Source organism: Mesoplodon bidens, assembly GCF_964165515.1.
Source record: "Mesoplodon bidens genome assembly, chromosome: 12".
NCBI lineage: Eukaryota > Metazoa > Chordata > Mammalia > Artiodactyla > Ziphiidae > Mesoplodon > Mesoplodon bidens.
In genome coordinates, this window is record NC_138168.1 from 26,577,836 (window position 1) to 26,595,132 (window position 17,297).

The 17,297-nt window shown below is 47.7% G+C and overlaps 1 protein-coding gene across 1 annotated transcript; it reads right to left on the reverse strand.

The window, feature by feature from the left end:
- Positions 1-1,202: 1,202 nt before the first annotated feature.
- Positions 1,203-14,079, reverse strand: LOC308625877 (gamma-aminobutyric acid receptor subunit rho-2-like; the record flags this gene model as incomplete). The annotated part of the gene is made up of 8 exons (XM_081250485.1): positions 1,203-2,206; positions 6,657-6,853; positions 8,037-8,189; positions 10,511-10,651; positions 10,838-10,920; positions 11,987-12,210; positions 13,446-13,518; positions 13,643-14,079. 8 exons carry the CDS (start codon positions 14,077-14,079, stop codon positions 1,895-1,897), a joined length of 1,620 nt encoding a protein of 539 aa, XP_081106611.1. The 3' UTR covers positions 1,203-1,894.
- Between the last annotated feature and the right edge of the window lie 3,218 nt (positions 14,080-17,297).

Here is a 17,297-nt window from a genome sequence, read left to right on the forward strand (position 1 = left end):
AGGTGCCCTGTACCATCCAATTTCCTTGTTTATGTACCTTCCTTCTTCATTTGTCCCTGAAGCTGGGAGAGCCGCTGGTCTTGGGCCAGGCAACTCCATGGAGGGGAAGCTGCCCTGATGAGCACTGGGAGGGACGGGGGAACTGCTGTGACCCCTAATGTTGCAGAAAGAGCTGGTCTCTCACCTCTTCCTACAACCTAGGATCTAGCCAAAACAGACGACTTGTCCCGCAAACTATACTCTGCAATCCCAAACTTTCCCGCCTCTCTCATGCCTTTGCTTAGGCCGACCCTTCCATCTGCAGCAGCACTTCTAACGGGACTTTCTGTGACTGTGGAAATGTTCTCTAGATCTGCACTATCGAATACACTAGTCACTGGCCACATGCGGCTGTTGAGTACAGCACCTGAACTGTGGCCAGCACAATGTGGCAAGAACTGAGCTTTGAATTCTATTTAACTTTAATTAACTTAAATTTAAATAAATATATAGCCAGTGGCTACCATATCGGACCGCACACATCTAGCATGTACTTTCTACATATGCACCTAGCATGAACATTTCTTCTCCAAATCCCCAACCTTCAAGGAGCAGCTCAGAAGCTGTTTTCTCCATGGGATCCAGTCTTCCCCTGGAAATCATTCTTCCCTTCCTTAGAATTCCCATTACACGTTGAACCATTTTTGTTTCGCTTAATACTTTTTTAACTTACACGTAATCGCATACCATATCCTTGACCAGTCCTTTTTCTGAGAGCTATACAAGAATAAGACATCTCTTACTCTTAATGTGGACCCTACTATATCTAGTGCAGGGATTTTTTAACGTTTGCTGCACGAATCTATACTAGAAGCAGAGTAATACACATTAACAATGAGGAATTGATGATGATTGCTGGGCAGTAAAGGATTAACCTTGACAAAGGAAAGGTTTGGGCCTTGGCCTGTAGCTCCTGGGAGGTAACTTCTAAACCCCTGGACTGTCCTGCCTGATTGGAGGGTCTCTGTTCACCTGGGGGCCTACAGCCATGCCAGATGGTCTAAGCCAACAATGTGATTTATGATGGGGTCTCAGGCTGAGATTTATCAGCTCAGCCTCTGAACGAACTGGAGACTAAGGTCAGCCATACAGGCAGTCAGCTGTATCCAGATGGCCAGCCCCGAATAAAAACCCTACACTTTGATGGGTTTGGGTGATGTTTCCCTGGCTGGCAATACTCAATGCATGTTGTCACACATTGCTGAGAAAAATAAGTGCTCGCACAGGGCAGATATTCAATATTTAATGAATGGTTGAATGGATGTATGAATGAATGATGTCCCTTAATATTGCAAAATCATGCGAGCTGCCAGACTCACCCAGGTCAAATCATTTCCTGTCTGGGATCTGAGGTTTTTTTTTTTTTTTTTTCTTTCCTAGATAGGCACTTAATCCAGTGTAGGGTTTACAGATTTTTTGATTCCTATTTTGAATCTTAATTTCCTGTCTCCTATCCAGAATGCCCCTAAGCTTGCCGTTCATTTCTCCCTTCCTTTTACAACTGAATCCTAGGCTTCGTAAGGGTCTCAGAACATTCATCTGGGAGGCATTTGAGTCTTTTTTTATTGGAGGGAGGCTCTCATGAACCTGTTCACACACGAGAACAGAAGAAGACAGTCCCAGAGCAGCAAGAAGTGGGACACAACACAGCAAGCCCACGATGAGCAAGCCCATGAGACCTGGGGGAGGGCAGCTGGAGGGCTCCTGGGCTCCTCCGGGAGCCAGGATGCTGCTCGCGGTGGTCCAGGGGCTGCCGCTCTGTCTGTGAAGGGTCACGCTCAGCAGGTCCACATGTGGGCGGCCGGCCAGACACCAGAGATGTCCGTGCCCTTCCCCAGGCATAGCCTCAGAGCCCCTAGGCAAACACTGACCAATAAATTAAGTTGAAAAATATGTAGGAAGCTGGGAATATCAACCGGGAGTATTTGTCGATGGCGTGGGTGTTCTGGAAGATGCGAAGACCCACCTGGCCCTTCAGAAGCCCCTTCTTCTTGGAGGAGTTGGATTCACTGCTCAGGGCCAGGTGGACCACGATTTTGTCTTGCCTTTCTTCTTCTGTCAGAATATGGCTTCTCGGGTACCCGGCCAGGCTGTTGGCCTCAGACTCACTGTAGCTTCCACCCAGCATCATGGTTCTTGAGTGGAGCATTCCACACATGCATGGGAACTGTGGGCAGCAAACACAAGGGGAGATGTCAGGCATGTTTTGGCCTGTGAGAGGCCCAGAGGAGGCTTCCTGGGCCGAGTGTAAAGCCCATGGCTTCTCAGAACCACAGAAAAGGCAGAAATAGAAGCATCTCTAGAGATCACTTTGTCCAACGATTCTCTATCCTGGGAGCTCTTTAAACTGGCCATGGCCAGGCTCCACTCCAGACTAATTAATTAAAGGCTCCCAGGTGATTCTACTATGCAGCCAGGGTCCAGAACCACTGATTTAGTCCAAATGCCCTCAATTGCAGAAGCAAAAACTAAGACCAAGAGAGGCTATACAATTCTCCTGGGATCAGACAGTTAGTGTCAGATTCAGGACTTTAAACACACATCTTCTGGTTCCAGCCGTGGACCTCCACCACTGTGTGCATGAATCAAAAGATGATTAGGTAGGACAGTGTCCTTATTCTAAAGAATTCCACTTAAGGGTAAAGGGTCATGGTACCTATCATGTATTTTTATTTTTATTTTTTTATTTATGTATTTTTTCTTGGATAATCCTCCAAGTTTTTTTTTAATTGAAGTATAATTGATTTACAGTGTTGCATAATTTCAGGTGTACAACAAAGTGATTCATATATATATATATAGAGAGAGAGAGAGACATACACATATACGTAAAACGTTTTTTCAGATTCTTCTCCATTATAGGTTATAACAAGATAGTTCCCTGCACTATACAGTAGGACCCTGTTGTTTATCTCTTTTATATATAGTAGTGTGTATCCATTAACCCCAAACTCCTAATTTATCCCCCTCCCCACTTTCCCGTCATGTATTTTTTAATAGTTCAGCTGCACCAACAAAAGTATGTTTATATGAGAAAAAGCTCACACAAAAATGGCAAAATGTCAACAATGTTGGATGGAGGGGCAGGGTGTACGACTGTATATTATCCTATTTTTTTCAACCATTTCTGTGAGTATGAAAATGTTTATTAGAAATTATAAGGTGGAGGGAAGGGAATGGTCTTGTCTAACTCCTCCCCAGCATTTGAGTCAGCAAAGCTGGCTCCGGTTAACAGCTGGTTCATGAACCCATATTTGTTGAATGAAGGCTTTGCTATGTTTTTTTTTTTTAATTTATTTTATTTATTTATTTTTGGCTGCTTTGGGTCTTCGTTGCTGCGGCGCGGGCTTTCTCTAGTTGCGGCAAGCAAGGGCTACTCTTCGTTGTGGTGCTCGGGCTTCTCATTGCAGTGGCTTCTCTTGTTGCTGAGCACGGGCTCTAGGCGCACAGGCTTCAGTAGTTGTGGCATATGGGCTCAGTAGTTGTGGTGCATGGGCTCAGTAGTTGTGGTGCATGGGCTTAGTTGCTCCGCGGCATGTGGGATCTTCTCGGACCAGGGCTCAAACCCGTGTCCCCTGCATTGGCAGGTGGATTCTTAACCACTGCGTCACCAGGGAAGCCCCGAGGCTTTGGCATGTTTTGAATGACTCTATACAGGAAAGTCCAGTGCATTATAAATCAAAAGTATTTAAATATAATCCAAAGGTATTTGATAATAATCAATGTACAGATTATTGAAAATTTAAACAAGGATTCACATACCCAAGTAAAAAAGGTTTGTGTTTGGCTGATGCTGGCCAGAGGTATGACGCCTGCCTGATCCAGCCAACTGATCTTGGGTTTATTCTCAACCTGTTGGCTTTAATATGTTTCTAACCTGGCTCTCAGCCCTGTGGTGCCTCTGTTTTTCCATCTGGGAAAGTGAAATAATGACATTTCACACATTTCCTCCTATTGTCATGGATCTTGAAATACGCAGATGGATAACAGGAAGCTTTAGAATGCAAAAATAGATGAATGATTTTATGTCAAATCAGAATTACTTGAAGTATTTTTACACTTGAGGAAATCTGTGGTTTGGAGAGCTATTTTTTTAATCAGGCATGATTGTTTCATTACTATTTCTATGTCTTGTCCCATCAGCAACAATAATTAAGTAGCACGTTAATACATTCCTAGAATAATTAACTGATAGATTTTAAGGATAGAAGGTCAGTGAGAGGTCATTTATTCAATTCTTTGCATTTAGATAAAATCACACCCAAACTTTGGTAAAATTGTGAGATATTGTTATATCACTGGGGACTTCTTTTTTGTAAGACATGGGTCTCCTTTTTCCTTGCTCTAAACTGAAATTCTGCTAAAATAAAAAGAGATATTTAAGGTTTTGAGTTAGAATCAGGAAATGCCCCAAATTATGGAAAATCTCTATTTCCCACATCAGCTCATTTCTAAGAAAAATTAAGTGGCACCTGGCCTATTGGACAGGTCTGGATGATCAGCCAAAGAATTCAAGTACATACAGGGGAGCAGAACTATACTCTGCCTGCCGGCTTCAACCCAAAGCAGCGTGGGTCCCCTTCTGAACCATGGTGAACCTAGCAGGCTCCAGTCAACTTTGCCCTCGGCAGAGCAGAAGTCATACTTCACAATTGCCTGGGAGTGGGCTTCCCTGGTGGCGCGGTGGTTGGGGGGTCCGCCTGCCGATGCAGGGGACGCAGGTTCGTGCCCCGGTCCGGGAGGATCCCACATGCCGCGGAGCGGCTGGGCCCGTGAGCCATGGCCGCTGAGCCTGCGCGTCCGGAGCCTGTGTTCCGCAACGGGAGGGGCCAACAGTGAGAGGCCTGCGTACCGCAAAAAAAAAAAAAAAAAGAATTGCCTGGGAGCTTGTCAGCAAGGCCAATTCCAGGGTGCCATCTCTGGAGATTCTGAGCCCGTAGGTCTGGGGTTCAGCCCTTAATCTTCATCTTTAATAGGCTGAGAAGGTGAATCCAGGCCAGGTGCTCCTGGGCTCCCACTCTGGGAACCTCAGCTCCACTGGAGGCCATGTTAACGTTGTGAACAGTGGCTTCTCTGTGGGGCAGCGGGAGAGAGAATTCGTGTCCTCCCACCAGTCTGCCTCCCCAGCAACCACAGCTTCTCAGCCTTTCAACCGCGTGCTTGACAACAGTGGAGAACAAGCCCTCACTTCCCGGCTGTCTGTTCCCATAGACATGGAGCTAGACTTGGAGCCCAAAGGGCTGTCCACGTATGATTTCCTCATCGCTCTTTAGCCAGCGTCGTATCATCACTGGCAAACACCGGGCCCATCATATGGTAACAGGTTAATAATGATCTGCCTGAGTACAAGTTATGTGCTGTTAATGGTTCATGGGCGCATATCTGTCGGATGAAGGCTTTGCTATTTTCTGAACGGCTCTACACAAGGAAAGCCTAACAGATTACAAGTCAAAAGTGTTTAAGTATATTCCAAAGGCATTTGATAATGATCAATGCACAGATTATCAAAATTTGAGGGAATTCCCCAGTGGTCCAGGGGTTAGGACTCGGCACTTTCATTGCCAAGGACCTGGGTTCGATCCCTGGCTGGGGAACTAAGATGCAACTGGTGGGAAAAAAAAAAAACTGAACAAATCCTCAAATGCTGAAGCAAAAGTATTTTGAAGACAATTTAAAATATAAACTCCTAAACAATCTAGCATATTTGAAGACAATTGGAAATATTTAACAGGTATAATGTGGGCATTAAAAGACTATTTTTAAAAAGGCAACAGGTCCTCTTTCCTAAAATTTAAAGCTCCCTTTGCTAAGGAGCTTCCAGCCAGCTAGACACACATAAATGTGGAATTTTCACGTCCCCTGATGTCTACAACTTTTAGGTAAACACCCATTTTGATCAGTACAATGACTAGCAAGGATTTGGTAACAAGTTGGCATTTTATTTCTTAATGTGATTAATAAGAGTCCGCATATGAATAGAATAGATTTTCCCTCTCTGCCCAGGTGCATTGCCCTGAATTCCCCATTTGCATTCCATCCCATAGTAGACTTTACTATAGTGCAGTATCGTATAGATAGCATAGTATTTCCAATGAGTCTAAAGGCTAAGGTTGTGTGTGGCTGAATTTTCACTGGGCCAGAGCACTGATAAATACAGGAGTTTTTTTATTCTAGAACTTTCCTCTTGTCTGTTCACAGGCTGTAGAGACATTCTCCCTAAACAGGTTCAGTAATGATAGTGATAATTTATGTGCATCTAGAACCACACACTTTCAAAACAACCCTCATATACATTTTTGTAAGGGTATTGTGACCCTTACAATAACCCTGGGAGGAAGACGGGGTGAGGGTTCTGTTATACTTTTTTTTTAACAGATGAGGAAACTGAGGCCTAACATAAATGGCAGAGTTGGGCCCAAGAACCCAAGTCTTCCTAGTCTTTGTCCAAAGGCTTTCCACTTTCTGGGATCCTTTGTGATGGAAGCTAGAATATTCCAGAACGGATCCTCCTCCTTTTGCACAAACATCTCCCTTTGCTCCATGAGAGCTCCCTCCCGCTATTCTCATCCAACCAGCAGCATGGGCTCTAACAAGGGAATGAATGAAACTTCTCTCACCTTCTCCTGCAGCTTCCGCTCTCTCCGCTCCTGCACGGTAGTCAGGTAGTTGACGGCCGCGTACTCCAGCACCGAGAGGAACACGAACACGAAGCTGACCCAGAGGTAGATGTCCACGGCCTTGACGTAGGACACGCGGGGCATGGAGGCGTTCACCCCCGTGATGATGGTGGACATGGTCAGCACCGTGGTGATCCCTGCAGCATCCAGCTTTAGTTCAGCCACGGACAAGGGTACACAGTTGCCCTCACATTTCACTAAGTCCCTTTTTTGTTTCAACTATTAACCATTTTATATTGATTTTTCTAGTATGCTTCTTCCAAGGTCTTGTGACGCTTAAAGAGATTTTATGTATAGTAGCGTGTATATGTCCATCCCAATCTCCCAGTTTATCCCTCCCCCTCTGGTAACCGTAAGGTTGTTTTCTACATCTGTAACTCTATTTCTGTTTTGTACATAAGTTCACTAAGTCCCATTTTACATTTGCTCCCTCTTACATCTAATAGGAAGTGGCCAGGGCACGTTTCCACCTCATAGAGGTGTGAGGATCTGCAAGGATCTGCGCCCGAGCAGCCGACCCATTCTCCTCCCAGCCAACTGCCTGTCCCCTTTCACTCTGAGCCACTTGGGAGGCTGGGTTTCTGTGATGTGAGCAGAGCTTTCCCAAAGGATCTGCTCAGATGTGGACTTTAAAACAGTGGCTGTGAAAATCAACTCTACTTCAATACAAAATAAAAATTAAAAAGCAGGGACTACAGGACCCCTCTCAAGGAACCTTCCCAAACTTCAAGGAAAGAACACATCCTGCCTCCTCTGAGTCCAGGAAGACTGTGGAAATTCCTGGAAGCCTGTCATACAGGCTTTTGTCCAAATCTCGGTGATGAGTTGCACATGTTTACTCTGGCATTTAGGGCCTGTGAAGGTCTAAACCACAGCTCCAGGGCCTACAGCCCTCTCCTTCCCAGAAACCATGAAATATGGGCCCTGCTCCCAAACTCTCAGTCTGTCTAAATAAGGCCAACGAAGTTTTTGTATTTGCAGAGTAAGTTTGGGCATTTGTCGAATTGTCTTATTTATCAAAGTACTGAGCTCTGATACTGCCAGTGGTGGAAGTCTACACCCCAGGTAGGTGCTATCTTTCTGAAATGATTCGAGCAGAGCTGATGCGGTTTGAGTGCCCTGTGGTTTTCACAGTGTAGTCTGGGACACTGAGGGCAGTATGTGAATGGAAAGCAAGCAGCAGGAGGCAAGTTCGCTCCTTCTGACTCTGACAGCCCATCGGTAAAGGACCCTGAATGATGATTTTACTTCTTCTTTACATAGTGATTGATTGAAAACAAAAAAAACCCCACCCTATCACACCTTATCAAATGCTTTTACCCAGTGAAACTCTGGCGGGCACAGCTCTGCGGTCGATCCAGAAGGACACCCAGGACAGCATGACCATCAGGGTGGCGGGAAAGTAGGTTTGCAGCAAGAAGAAGAAGATGTGGCGCCGCAACGTGAAGTTAATGTACAGACGGTTGTACCAGCCTGGGGGACACAGGAAGAAGCCAGTGAGGTTCCATCGCAGAGGCAAAAACAAACTCCTTCCCTGGGGGCCCTTCGTCCCCTGTCATCACACTCATTTTCAGCAGAAAGTTAAAAGTTAATGATCCAAGGGACGTCCCTGGCAGTCCAGTGGTTAAGAATCTGCCTTCCAATGCAGGGGACGTGGGTTTGATCCCTGGTCATGGAACTAAGATCCCACATGCTACGGGGCAACTAAGCCTGCGTGCTGCAACTACTGAGCTCACACACCACAACTAGAAAGCCCATGCACCACAACTACTGAGCCTGCATGCTCTGGAGCCTGGGCATCACAAGCAGAGAGAAGCCTGCGCACCACAACGAAGAGCCCTCACATCGCAGCAAAACGATCCCGTGTGCCACAACTAAGATCCGGCACAGCCAAAAATAAATTAAAAAGAAAAAAGAGTTAATGATCCAAAAAAAATAAAATAGGGAATTCCCTGGTGGTCCCGTGGTTAGGACCCCTTGCTGTCACTGCTGGGGCCCGGGGTCAAACCCTGATCGGGGAACTAAGATCCCACAAGCCTCACAGTGTGGCCAAAAAAAAAAAAGTTAATGATTGGTTGGCTTAGTATAATACATTTCCTTTCTAAAATCTAATCTCTCTGAGTCTCAGTTTTCTCATCTGTAAACTGGGGATACTATGATCTACACCATAGATTTGTTGGGTAGAAATTAGTTAATTCATACAAAGCACTCAAAACAGTGAACACATAGTAAAAGTTATACCGGGAACTCTTAAAAATGGTTTTAGAAAGAGAGTTGATTTGAACTTGCCAAGAACAGAAGAGAAAAGAAAATTGTGTGGCAATGCACATCAGAGCAAAAGAGAAGAAAGGGATGGGGGTGAGGACTATGGGCATAAAGGGAAAGCAGGTGTGGGCTGTCCTGACACCAAGGCAACCTTGGCTGGGGCCCGCTCTTCTCCAGTGTTTGGTGTTGCGAACAGAAGGGTGGGGCTGGGGGCAGGCAAACGGGGAGATGGTGTCCATGCAGCAGCAGACGGTAGCCCAAAAGCTTCCCACAGCGAGGCCTAGGCTTCTCAGCACTGGGACAAAGGGTAAAGAAGTGAGAAGTCCTCCAGGGTCCCGTGGCTACTGCAGAGCTGTGTATTGCAGCTCTATATTGCAGAGCTGTGTAGCATATAAAGGTATGTTGAAGTCCTAAATCCCACCACCTGCGAATGTAACTTTATTGAGAAATCGGGTCTCTGTACATGTAATCAAAGTAAGACGAGGTCATATTGAGTTAGGGTGGCCCATAATCCAGTGACCGGTGTCCTTAAAGAAGAGGGATGTTTGCACATAGATGCACAGAGACACGCCATGGAAAGACCAGAGTCACAGGGAGAATGCCACGTGACAACAGAGGCAGAGGTTGGAGTGATGCCATAACCACCAGGGCTAGTAAGAGGCAAGGAAGGAGTCCTCCCCAGAGCCTTCAGAAGGAGCACGGCGCTCAGGCTTCTGGCCTCCAGCACTGTGAGTGAACACATTTCTATCGTTTCAAGCACCCAGTTTGTGGTACTCTGTTAGGACGGCTCTAGGAAACTAACACAAGGGCTGACGGTGAGATTCAAGAAGAGTGGACAAATGGATCCTCTCAAAACTTCAAACATGGCCCCAAGGTCCAAGAAGAGGTCACACTACGCATAAGAAATGAATCTATAGCTCTGAATATAGATAATAAATACATAGGTAAATCCAGTAATAAATAAATAAATAGGTAATAAATACATTTCCCCATATTGTTAAGTCAAACGAATCAGGTTACAGAATAGCGTGTACACTCTGACCCTACTTTTGTAAAATTACATAATTAAAGCAGGATGTCTGCAAGCGTGTTTGCTGAATTGTTCAGAATGACTACCTTTGAACATGGAATTTCAGAGGGCAGCAACTTTTAAAGCCTCTGCTTTTTTTTTTTTTTTTTGCAGTACGCGGGCCTCTCACTGCTGTGGCCTCTCCCGCTGCGGAGCACAGGCTCCGGACGCGCAGGCTCAGTGGCCATGGCTCACGGGCCCAGCCGCTCCGCGGCATGTGGGATCTTCCCGGACTGGGGCACGAACCCATGTCCCCTGCATCGGCAGGCAGACTCTCAACCACTGCGCCACCAGGGAAGCCCAGCCTCTGCTTTTAAGTGTTGTTTATGTCTTGTTGGACTGGGCATTATTAGAATAATGAAAAGTTATTTTCATTGGAAGGGGAAAAAGTTAACACTGAAAAAGAATTCTAATGTGTTTTCTTCCACATTTGAATCCGACCCTGGCAGAAATTAGCTACCAGTGCTGCTGTAGAAGGCCAGTCTGGAAGTGGTGTGGAATTTCTGAATCAGAAACTGAGACAGGGAGATCTTCTCATCTGTTTTCAGGGATTCGTCCCCATTCTTCCAGTACAGCATCAGATCTTCATCTGTATATGCATCTTTGGGAAGAGGAAAATAAGTTAATTTCACTCCTTTTCTTCTGAGGCAGGAGCAACAGGGCCATCCTACCTCAGCCAGGGATTAAACAGGTCTTACCCCTGGCAGGCAGTACTCAGTCTCATAGTTACTAAAATGGCACAGAGAGGGAATAAGGCAAAGATTTGTCATTACGAATAGACACTTACAGCTTTCCAGCTCCAAAGAACAGGTCTGGGAGTCCAGGGGAAAGTGGCTGAAATCCATGTTGCACATGGCAGTGACTGTAATCCTAGAACCCAAACAAACATGTTGGCTCATGCAGTGAGTTACTGGCTCATATACATGCCCACCAAGGGCAGCTGCCTCCTCATGTCTACATCAGAAGCTCGGAAACCTAGGACTCTTTTTTTTTTTTTTGCCGCACGGTGCAGCACGCGGGATCTTAGCGCCCTGACCAGGGATCGAACCCGTGCCGCCAGCATTGGGAGCACTGAGTCTTAACCACTGGACTGCCAGGGAAGTCCCTCTAAGTTAACTTTTAGAGTTTTGTCTTCTGTAGATGATGGTATTTGCTCTGTCCGGATCCCAGCTCCTGAGGCTGCTGGCTGTGCGTGGTCCACACCTGGACCCTTCTCTGGGCATTGCCCGCGTCCAGAGACTCGTCTTCCCCAGAGATGCCCGGAGGTTATGCCCTGCCTCCCCAGCCCCGACTCAAGGCTATTAGCACTGAATTCTGGCGAACTGTACAAGGTGTGGGATGAAACCGTGTAATCACTCAAGTCAGCCCAGAAGCCAATCTGCAGTAGCACCTAATAAAGAGTAGCTATTGTTATTTTCCTAAGTTTTGTTTATTACCAATAATTACCTATTTTTGTTTATTACCAATAAACTAGAATCACAGGCTCTCAGGGGTGAAGGGTACATAGAAGGTCACCATCTCCCTCAGATCATTCAGGTTCAATTAGTCTCTTAACCTGACCTTAAGATCCCCGATGACAGGGAAGTCAGCACCTACTACGGTGGTCATTTCGTCTTCAGAGAGTTCTAACTAACATCAGAAGGTTCAGACCCTCCCATGTAACCCACAGACCCAAATACAGTGACAAACTCTTCGGGGCCAAAGGGACAGACCACACATATACATTTTTTTTTAATAGAGGGTTTTTTTTTGTGGTGGTTTTTAAACCAAGAGTTGACTAGCTAATTCATTCCACAATTACTGTTTTCTCACCTACTGTGAAAAGCACAGTTTAGCTCTGATGGTACAGTGGTAAATCAGTCAAACAACCCCTGGCGTTGTCCACACATATGAGGATGCCATTGGACACAGAGACCATGACCCCGTGGACAGTTACCTCAGGCTGTACAGCACCTGCCCATCCGGGAACACCCTCAGCATGATGTTGTCCGTGGTGGTGTCGTGGATGAAGGACCTTTTGGAGTGAACAAAGAAAACGTCGGGGACCCAGATCTTCTTCACCAGCCGGCCGTCGAAGGTCATGCTTTTGTTGCTGGTGCTGGGGAAGACCAGCCGCTCATCCTTCCAGTAATGCCGCAGGTAGAGGGTCATGGTGAAGTCCTGTGGGAGTGGGGGGGAGACCAGACAGAGATGGCTTACAAAGCTCTCTTCCTGACGGCCGACCCTCTGTCCACCACTGCAACGGACACCTCAGGCTCAGCCTCCAGAGTTGAAGGAAACAGTTCTGCAGCCCTGCGGGACGATGGCCAAGGGAAAGAGAATGGCTCATGTTGGTGCCTCATGAGGTTGGAGCCCAAGGGACAGCACAGCCCCTCCTTCAGGCTTTGCAAAGGAAAATGGCAGCTGTGATGCCCACCGCCTGCCCTGGGGCCAGGAGAGCTGGATTCCCACAAAGCCCTGCACTCTCACCTAGACCTTTGCACACATGGCTCCTTACCTATTGGCTAACCATTCACTTCAACTTAGCAAACACTTTTAGAAACCTGAACAGTCAAGTGTCCCATTTTGCCTTTTTTTTTTTTTTGTGGCCACACTGCGTGGCCTGCGGGATCTTAGTTCCCTGACCAGGGCTCAAACCTGTGCCCCCCTGCAGTGGAAGCATGGAGTCTTAACCACTGTACCGCCAGGGGAGTCCTAAGTGTCCAATTTTGGAGGGTTTCTACCATTAGGCTTGTAGTATCTTTAAAGGCAGAATTGTTTCCTGCCCACCCCTGAATCTCCAGACCCTAGTTTAGTGCCTGGCAAGGCACAATAGTGGATGCTCAATAAATATCTGCAGAATGGAAAAATGCGGGGAAAGGAGATGGGCAGCTGCATGTCTAGTATAATTTCAGCCTGAAAGCTTATCCTGTTAAAAAGTGTCTCCTCGTCTGCACAGCTGATGCCTGAAACCAAGAGTGTAGCCCTTACACCGTAGCCAGAGCTAATACATGAACGCCACTGAATAAATAACTACCCAAAAGAGCCTGTTCCAGGAGCAGGTGAGGAAGGCTGGAAGGACGCATGCGGTGGCCCACGTCTGCTCGGCCAACCACACCCAGGCTCCTCCAGCCTGTCCTGGAGGCCCGCCCGTGGAGGGGAGCCCCGCCCCACTGGCCCACTTCTGCAGCCCCTCTCTTCCCCGTTGTGTCCGCCACTCTTCCAGTTTGCAAACTCCCTGTTCTTCTGCCTCAGAGACCTCGTACGCGCTCTTGCTTGGCCCTCCCTACAGCTGTCAGGTCTCAGCTGAAACGAGGCTTCTTCAAGGATGCTCCGGTGCCCGCCTGAGCCTGCTGGGTGCTGCCAAGGAGTGAGCCGGGAAGCTGTGCTCCCGGCGGGCGCTGGCGCGCAGAGACCTGCAGAATTTGAAGGGCAACACGTCCACCTCCGGCGCTCCTCGAAGTGTGGCGGGTCCAGCCGCTCACGCCGCTAAAGGGGCGCGTTCAGAACGTAGAGGGCTGGGCCTCACTCCCAGAGACCGAATCAGGAAGTCTGGGGCGGGGCCTGTGTGCATTTAAGACACACCCCCCACCCGCCCCCAGGTTTTACCTACGAAGCGGCAGAACCCAGGCTCTGGATTTTACTAAACCTGGGCCAACCTCCAAATCCTGGTTTCATCCCCTCCAGCTCTGGCCCCGCCCCCAGACGCAGCCTGCCCCAGCGTGGCCCCACCCACCGCAGGCCCTCAAGGGACCTCGGCCACAGCAGCTCGCCCCAGCGCTGCCTACCGAGCGCGCCTCGTACCATGTCAACCTCCGAGATGCTGTCCAGGCTCTCCACCTGCACGTCCACGCCCACCGGTATGGCAGGGCCTGCAGAGAGGCAAAGACGGCTGGTTAAGGCGCCTTCCTCTTTAGCACTGAGCAAGCAGACAGCCCCTACCCCCTTCCCAGGGGAGCCTGAGCGGAGCAGGGGTGAGGCAAGTGCTTCAGATTCCATGAGGGTTTTCTTGCTACTTCCTGGCAGGTTGGGTGCCTGAGCTTTCTCCATGCGGGCGGTGACTGTGTCTACCTTAAGTGCCTTTCCTGGGCCAACATGGGTGTTTAACCCATGCTTGTTGCATGAATGGATGAGCTGGATTATGTATGTTTATGCTTCCATAAAATGTTTTTTTAGGTTTTAATATTTTAAAAAGTCTTAAATGGGGAAAACAAAAAAACCTGTGTCTGTCAAGCATATTAATGAATGCTATTCCATTCACAGGCAACAAAATGTCTCTGAGAGCATCAGGTGGCATCTGGGCGGGGCCTTCTGAGAGGAAGACATTGTCTGGAGGCCAGCCCACTGCACCTGGGTCCTCTGGGCCCTGGCCAGGGAGTGCAGGACCCGGACATGCCGACCCCCGTGGTCTGAGCTGGGAGAAGCTTAGGGTGGCAGGGGGAGTCTGGGTCTCAGGGAATGAGGACTGGGAGGGCCGGGGACTTTGGCTGAAGGCAGGGGAGGAGGAGCAGAGATCCTGACAGGATCTGGTGGGCCAGGGCATTGAATGGGCTCACCGACTGTCCCCACACCTCCACGCTGGTAGCTTTGCTAAGACTTGCAATCCCACCATGAAAGATTTGGGGCTTTTGGCTGAGCCCGATAGAATGGGAGCATTTTATTTATTACTGGTGGGATTTAGTGGCTGTTTTCTGTGTTCTTAAACATGAAAGCAAATGAGCACAACCTTTTTTTTTTTTTTTTTAAACCAGGGATCGAACCTGGGCCCACAGCAGTGAAAGCACCGAGTCCTAACCACTGGACTGCCAGGGAATTCCCACAACATTTTATTTTTTATTTTTACTTTTCCCCTCCCAGATAAATTGGGTCATAAGCTGATCTTTTTATTTTCCTGTGCTCTCAACTGAGGGCTCAGGTCAGGGCCCATGAGCAATCACTGCTCTAACAGCCGGAGACTTCTCTCACTCCACGCTCCAGGAGGGCACTTCAGAGGGGCAGAGTGGAATGGCCAGTGTGAGGCTGAAGCCCCCTCCTCAGGGCTGACTGGCCTGCCTTCCTCCCTCGAGGGGCCTGCAACTCGAGGGAGGGTCTGCCAGCAGCCTGGCTGGGGCCCCCTCCCAGCACCCACACCCCTGAGCCCCTGTGCAGGACCGGTGTTCCCAACATCACCATGGGAAGCAGGGCTGGTTAATTCCCCGTCCGCTGGATGGACCTTCCTTCACTCGAGACATTAAAACAGCCCAGGGCTGGAGCTCTTAACCCTCATCACCTTTCCCCCTTGTTCCGTTTCTCTAAAGTGCCACATCCAGTTGTCCCAAGAGCCAAAGGGCAGAAACAGTATAGCCATCAGCTTCTTTGGACCCACTTCCCTGTGGCCTGGTTTTCAGATAATGGGCACAGTGTTTGACCAGCAGCTGGTTTTGGCAAAGGACCTTTTCCAGATAAAATACAACAGCTTGCTTGGTGCCTGTCACTGTGTCTCTCTGTCCCCAGGGCCTGCCTTGCTCTCCACAGTTCCAGCCGTCCTTTGGATAGAAATTTGATAAAGGCTGTGAGGGTGGCGTTCAGCCTCTGAGGTATTGCCCACATGGGAGTGCAGGTCAGGCTCCAAGGATCCTGGGTTGTTGGAAAACATCTGTGTGCTCAGGAGGCTCCAGAGCTGCACTCGGGGACTCGCACCCCAAGCTTGAACAGGACCAACAGCTCTGCCCTCCTTGGTCCAAGTGCAATGGAGGTGACCTTTGCCATTGACTTGCCCCACAGCCCAAGACTAACGCTCCACCCCGAGGTTCTCCTGAGCTCTTCATTTTGTGGCTCTTCCCAACCTGATTTTCGAGAAATTCTTCCAAATTACTGGTCTTTCTCCTTTTTCCGTGAGCAGTTTTATGTTTAGAGTTTGATTGAGTCCTATAAGGTGTTAGAAAGAAAATAAGCTAACTAGGCATTTGTGCCTTGGCCCCTGAACACTGACGTGGGTTTTTCTACTTTCAGAGAGGGATCTGGTGAGCCAGGTGGAATTTCAGGCAGTATAGCCAGTGAGGCAACAAATTCATAAGGGAAATATGTGTTTAGCCAAGAGCTTTTCTTGGTTCCTAGCCTTTCTGCAATTATTTCTCCTCACGTGGTCCTGGGAAGCACACGTTAGGGATTTATCCATTTTTGAAATAAAGCTATATGTCATTTCTTCTCCACTGACTCTACAAGAATAAATGTGAGGTAGAACTTTAAGACAAATTAAAACAGAATTTGCCAACAGGCATTCTGCCCTAAATGAAGGTGTTTTTCAAGCAGAAGGAGCATGATTCAGAAAGATAGCTGGAGATGCAAGAATGAAAGACCAACAAAAATAGTAAATATATGTATGATTCTAAGGGAACACTGACTATGTAAATCAATATTAACCATGTGTTGTAGGATTGAAAAAACTAAATAAAAATATACAACACTAAAGAAGGGAGAGGTATAAATGGAGTGAAAGTGTTCTGAGGTCTGTGCATTGTTTGGGGACAGTAAAAATAGTTAATTAACATACTAGTACTATAAGCCAAAGATTCATGTTGTTTTCTAGGGAACCACAAAAAAAAATAGTAAGGGTATATATTTTCAAAACTAAAATAGGAAAACCATCCCTGGTGGCGCAGTGGTTGAGAGTCCGCCTGCCGATGCAGGGGGCACGGGTTCGTGCCCCGGTCCAGGAAGATTCCACATGCCGCGGAGTGGCTGGGCCCGTGAGCCATGGCCGCTGAGCCTGAGCGTCCGGAGCCTGTGCTCCGCAACGGGAGAGGCCACAACAGTGAGAGGCCCGCATACCGCTAAAAGAATTTGTCCGTTTCTCGCAGGTTGTCCATTTTATTGGCATAGAGTTGATTGTAGTAGTCTCCAACAATGCTTTGTATTTCTGTGGTGTTCGTTGTAACTTCTCTTTCATTTCTAACTTTATTATTTGAGTCTTCTCCCTCTCCTTCTTGATGAATCTGGCCGCTCTCGCCTTTTGAGATGGACCTCATTCTGTCTATGGAATGTGTATCTCTCTAAATAAATCCACTTCTTACATATTGCTTTGTCTCTCACTGAAGTCTTTCTGCGCTAAGACATAAAGAACCTGAGCTTCAGTAAGTCCTGAGACCAGGTGTGTGATTTCAATGAAAAGACAGTGAGTTCAAGTTCCAATCTGAGTTGTGCAGTTTCAACATGGATCCAAAGAGCTGAGAGTTGTTTCCTGTTAGAGGAAAGGAATTAAACTGGGCTCTAGGCAGGGACAGCCTGTC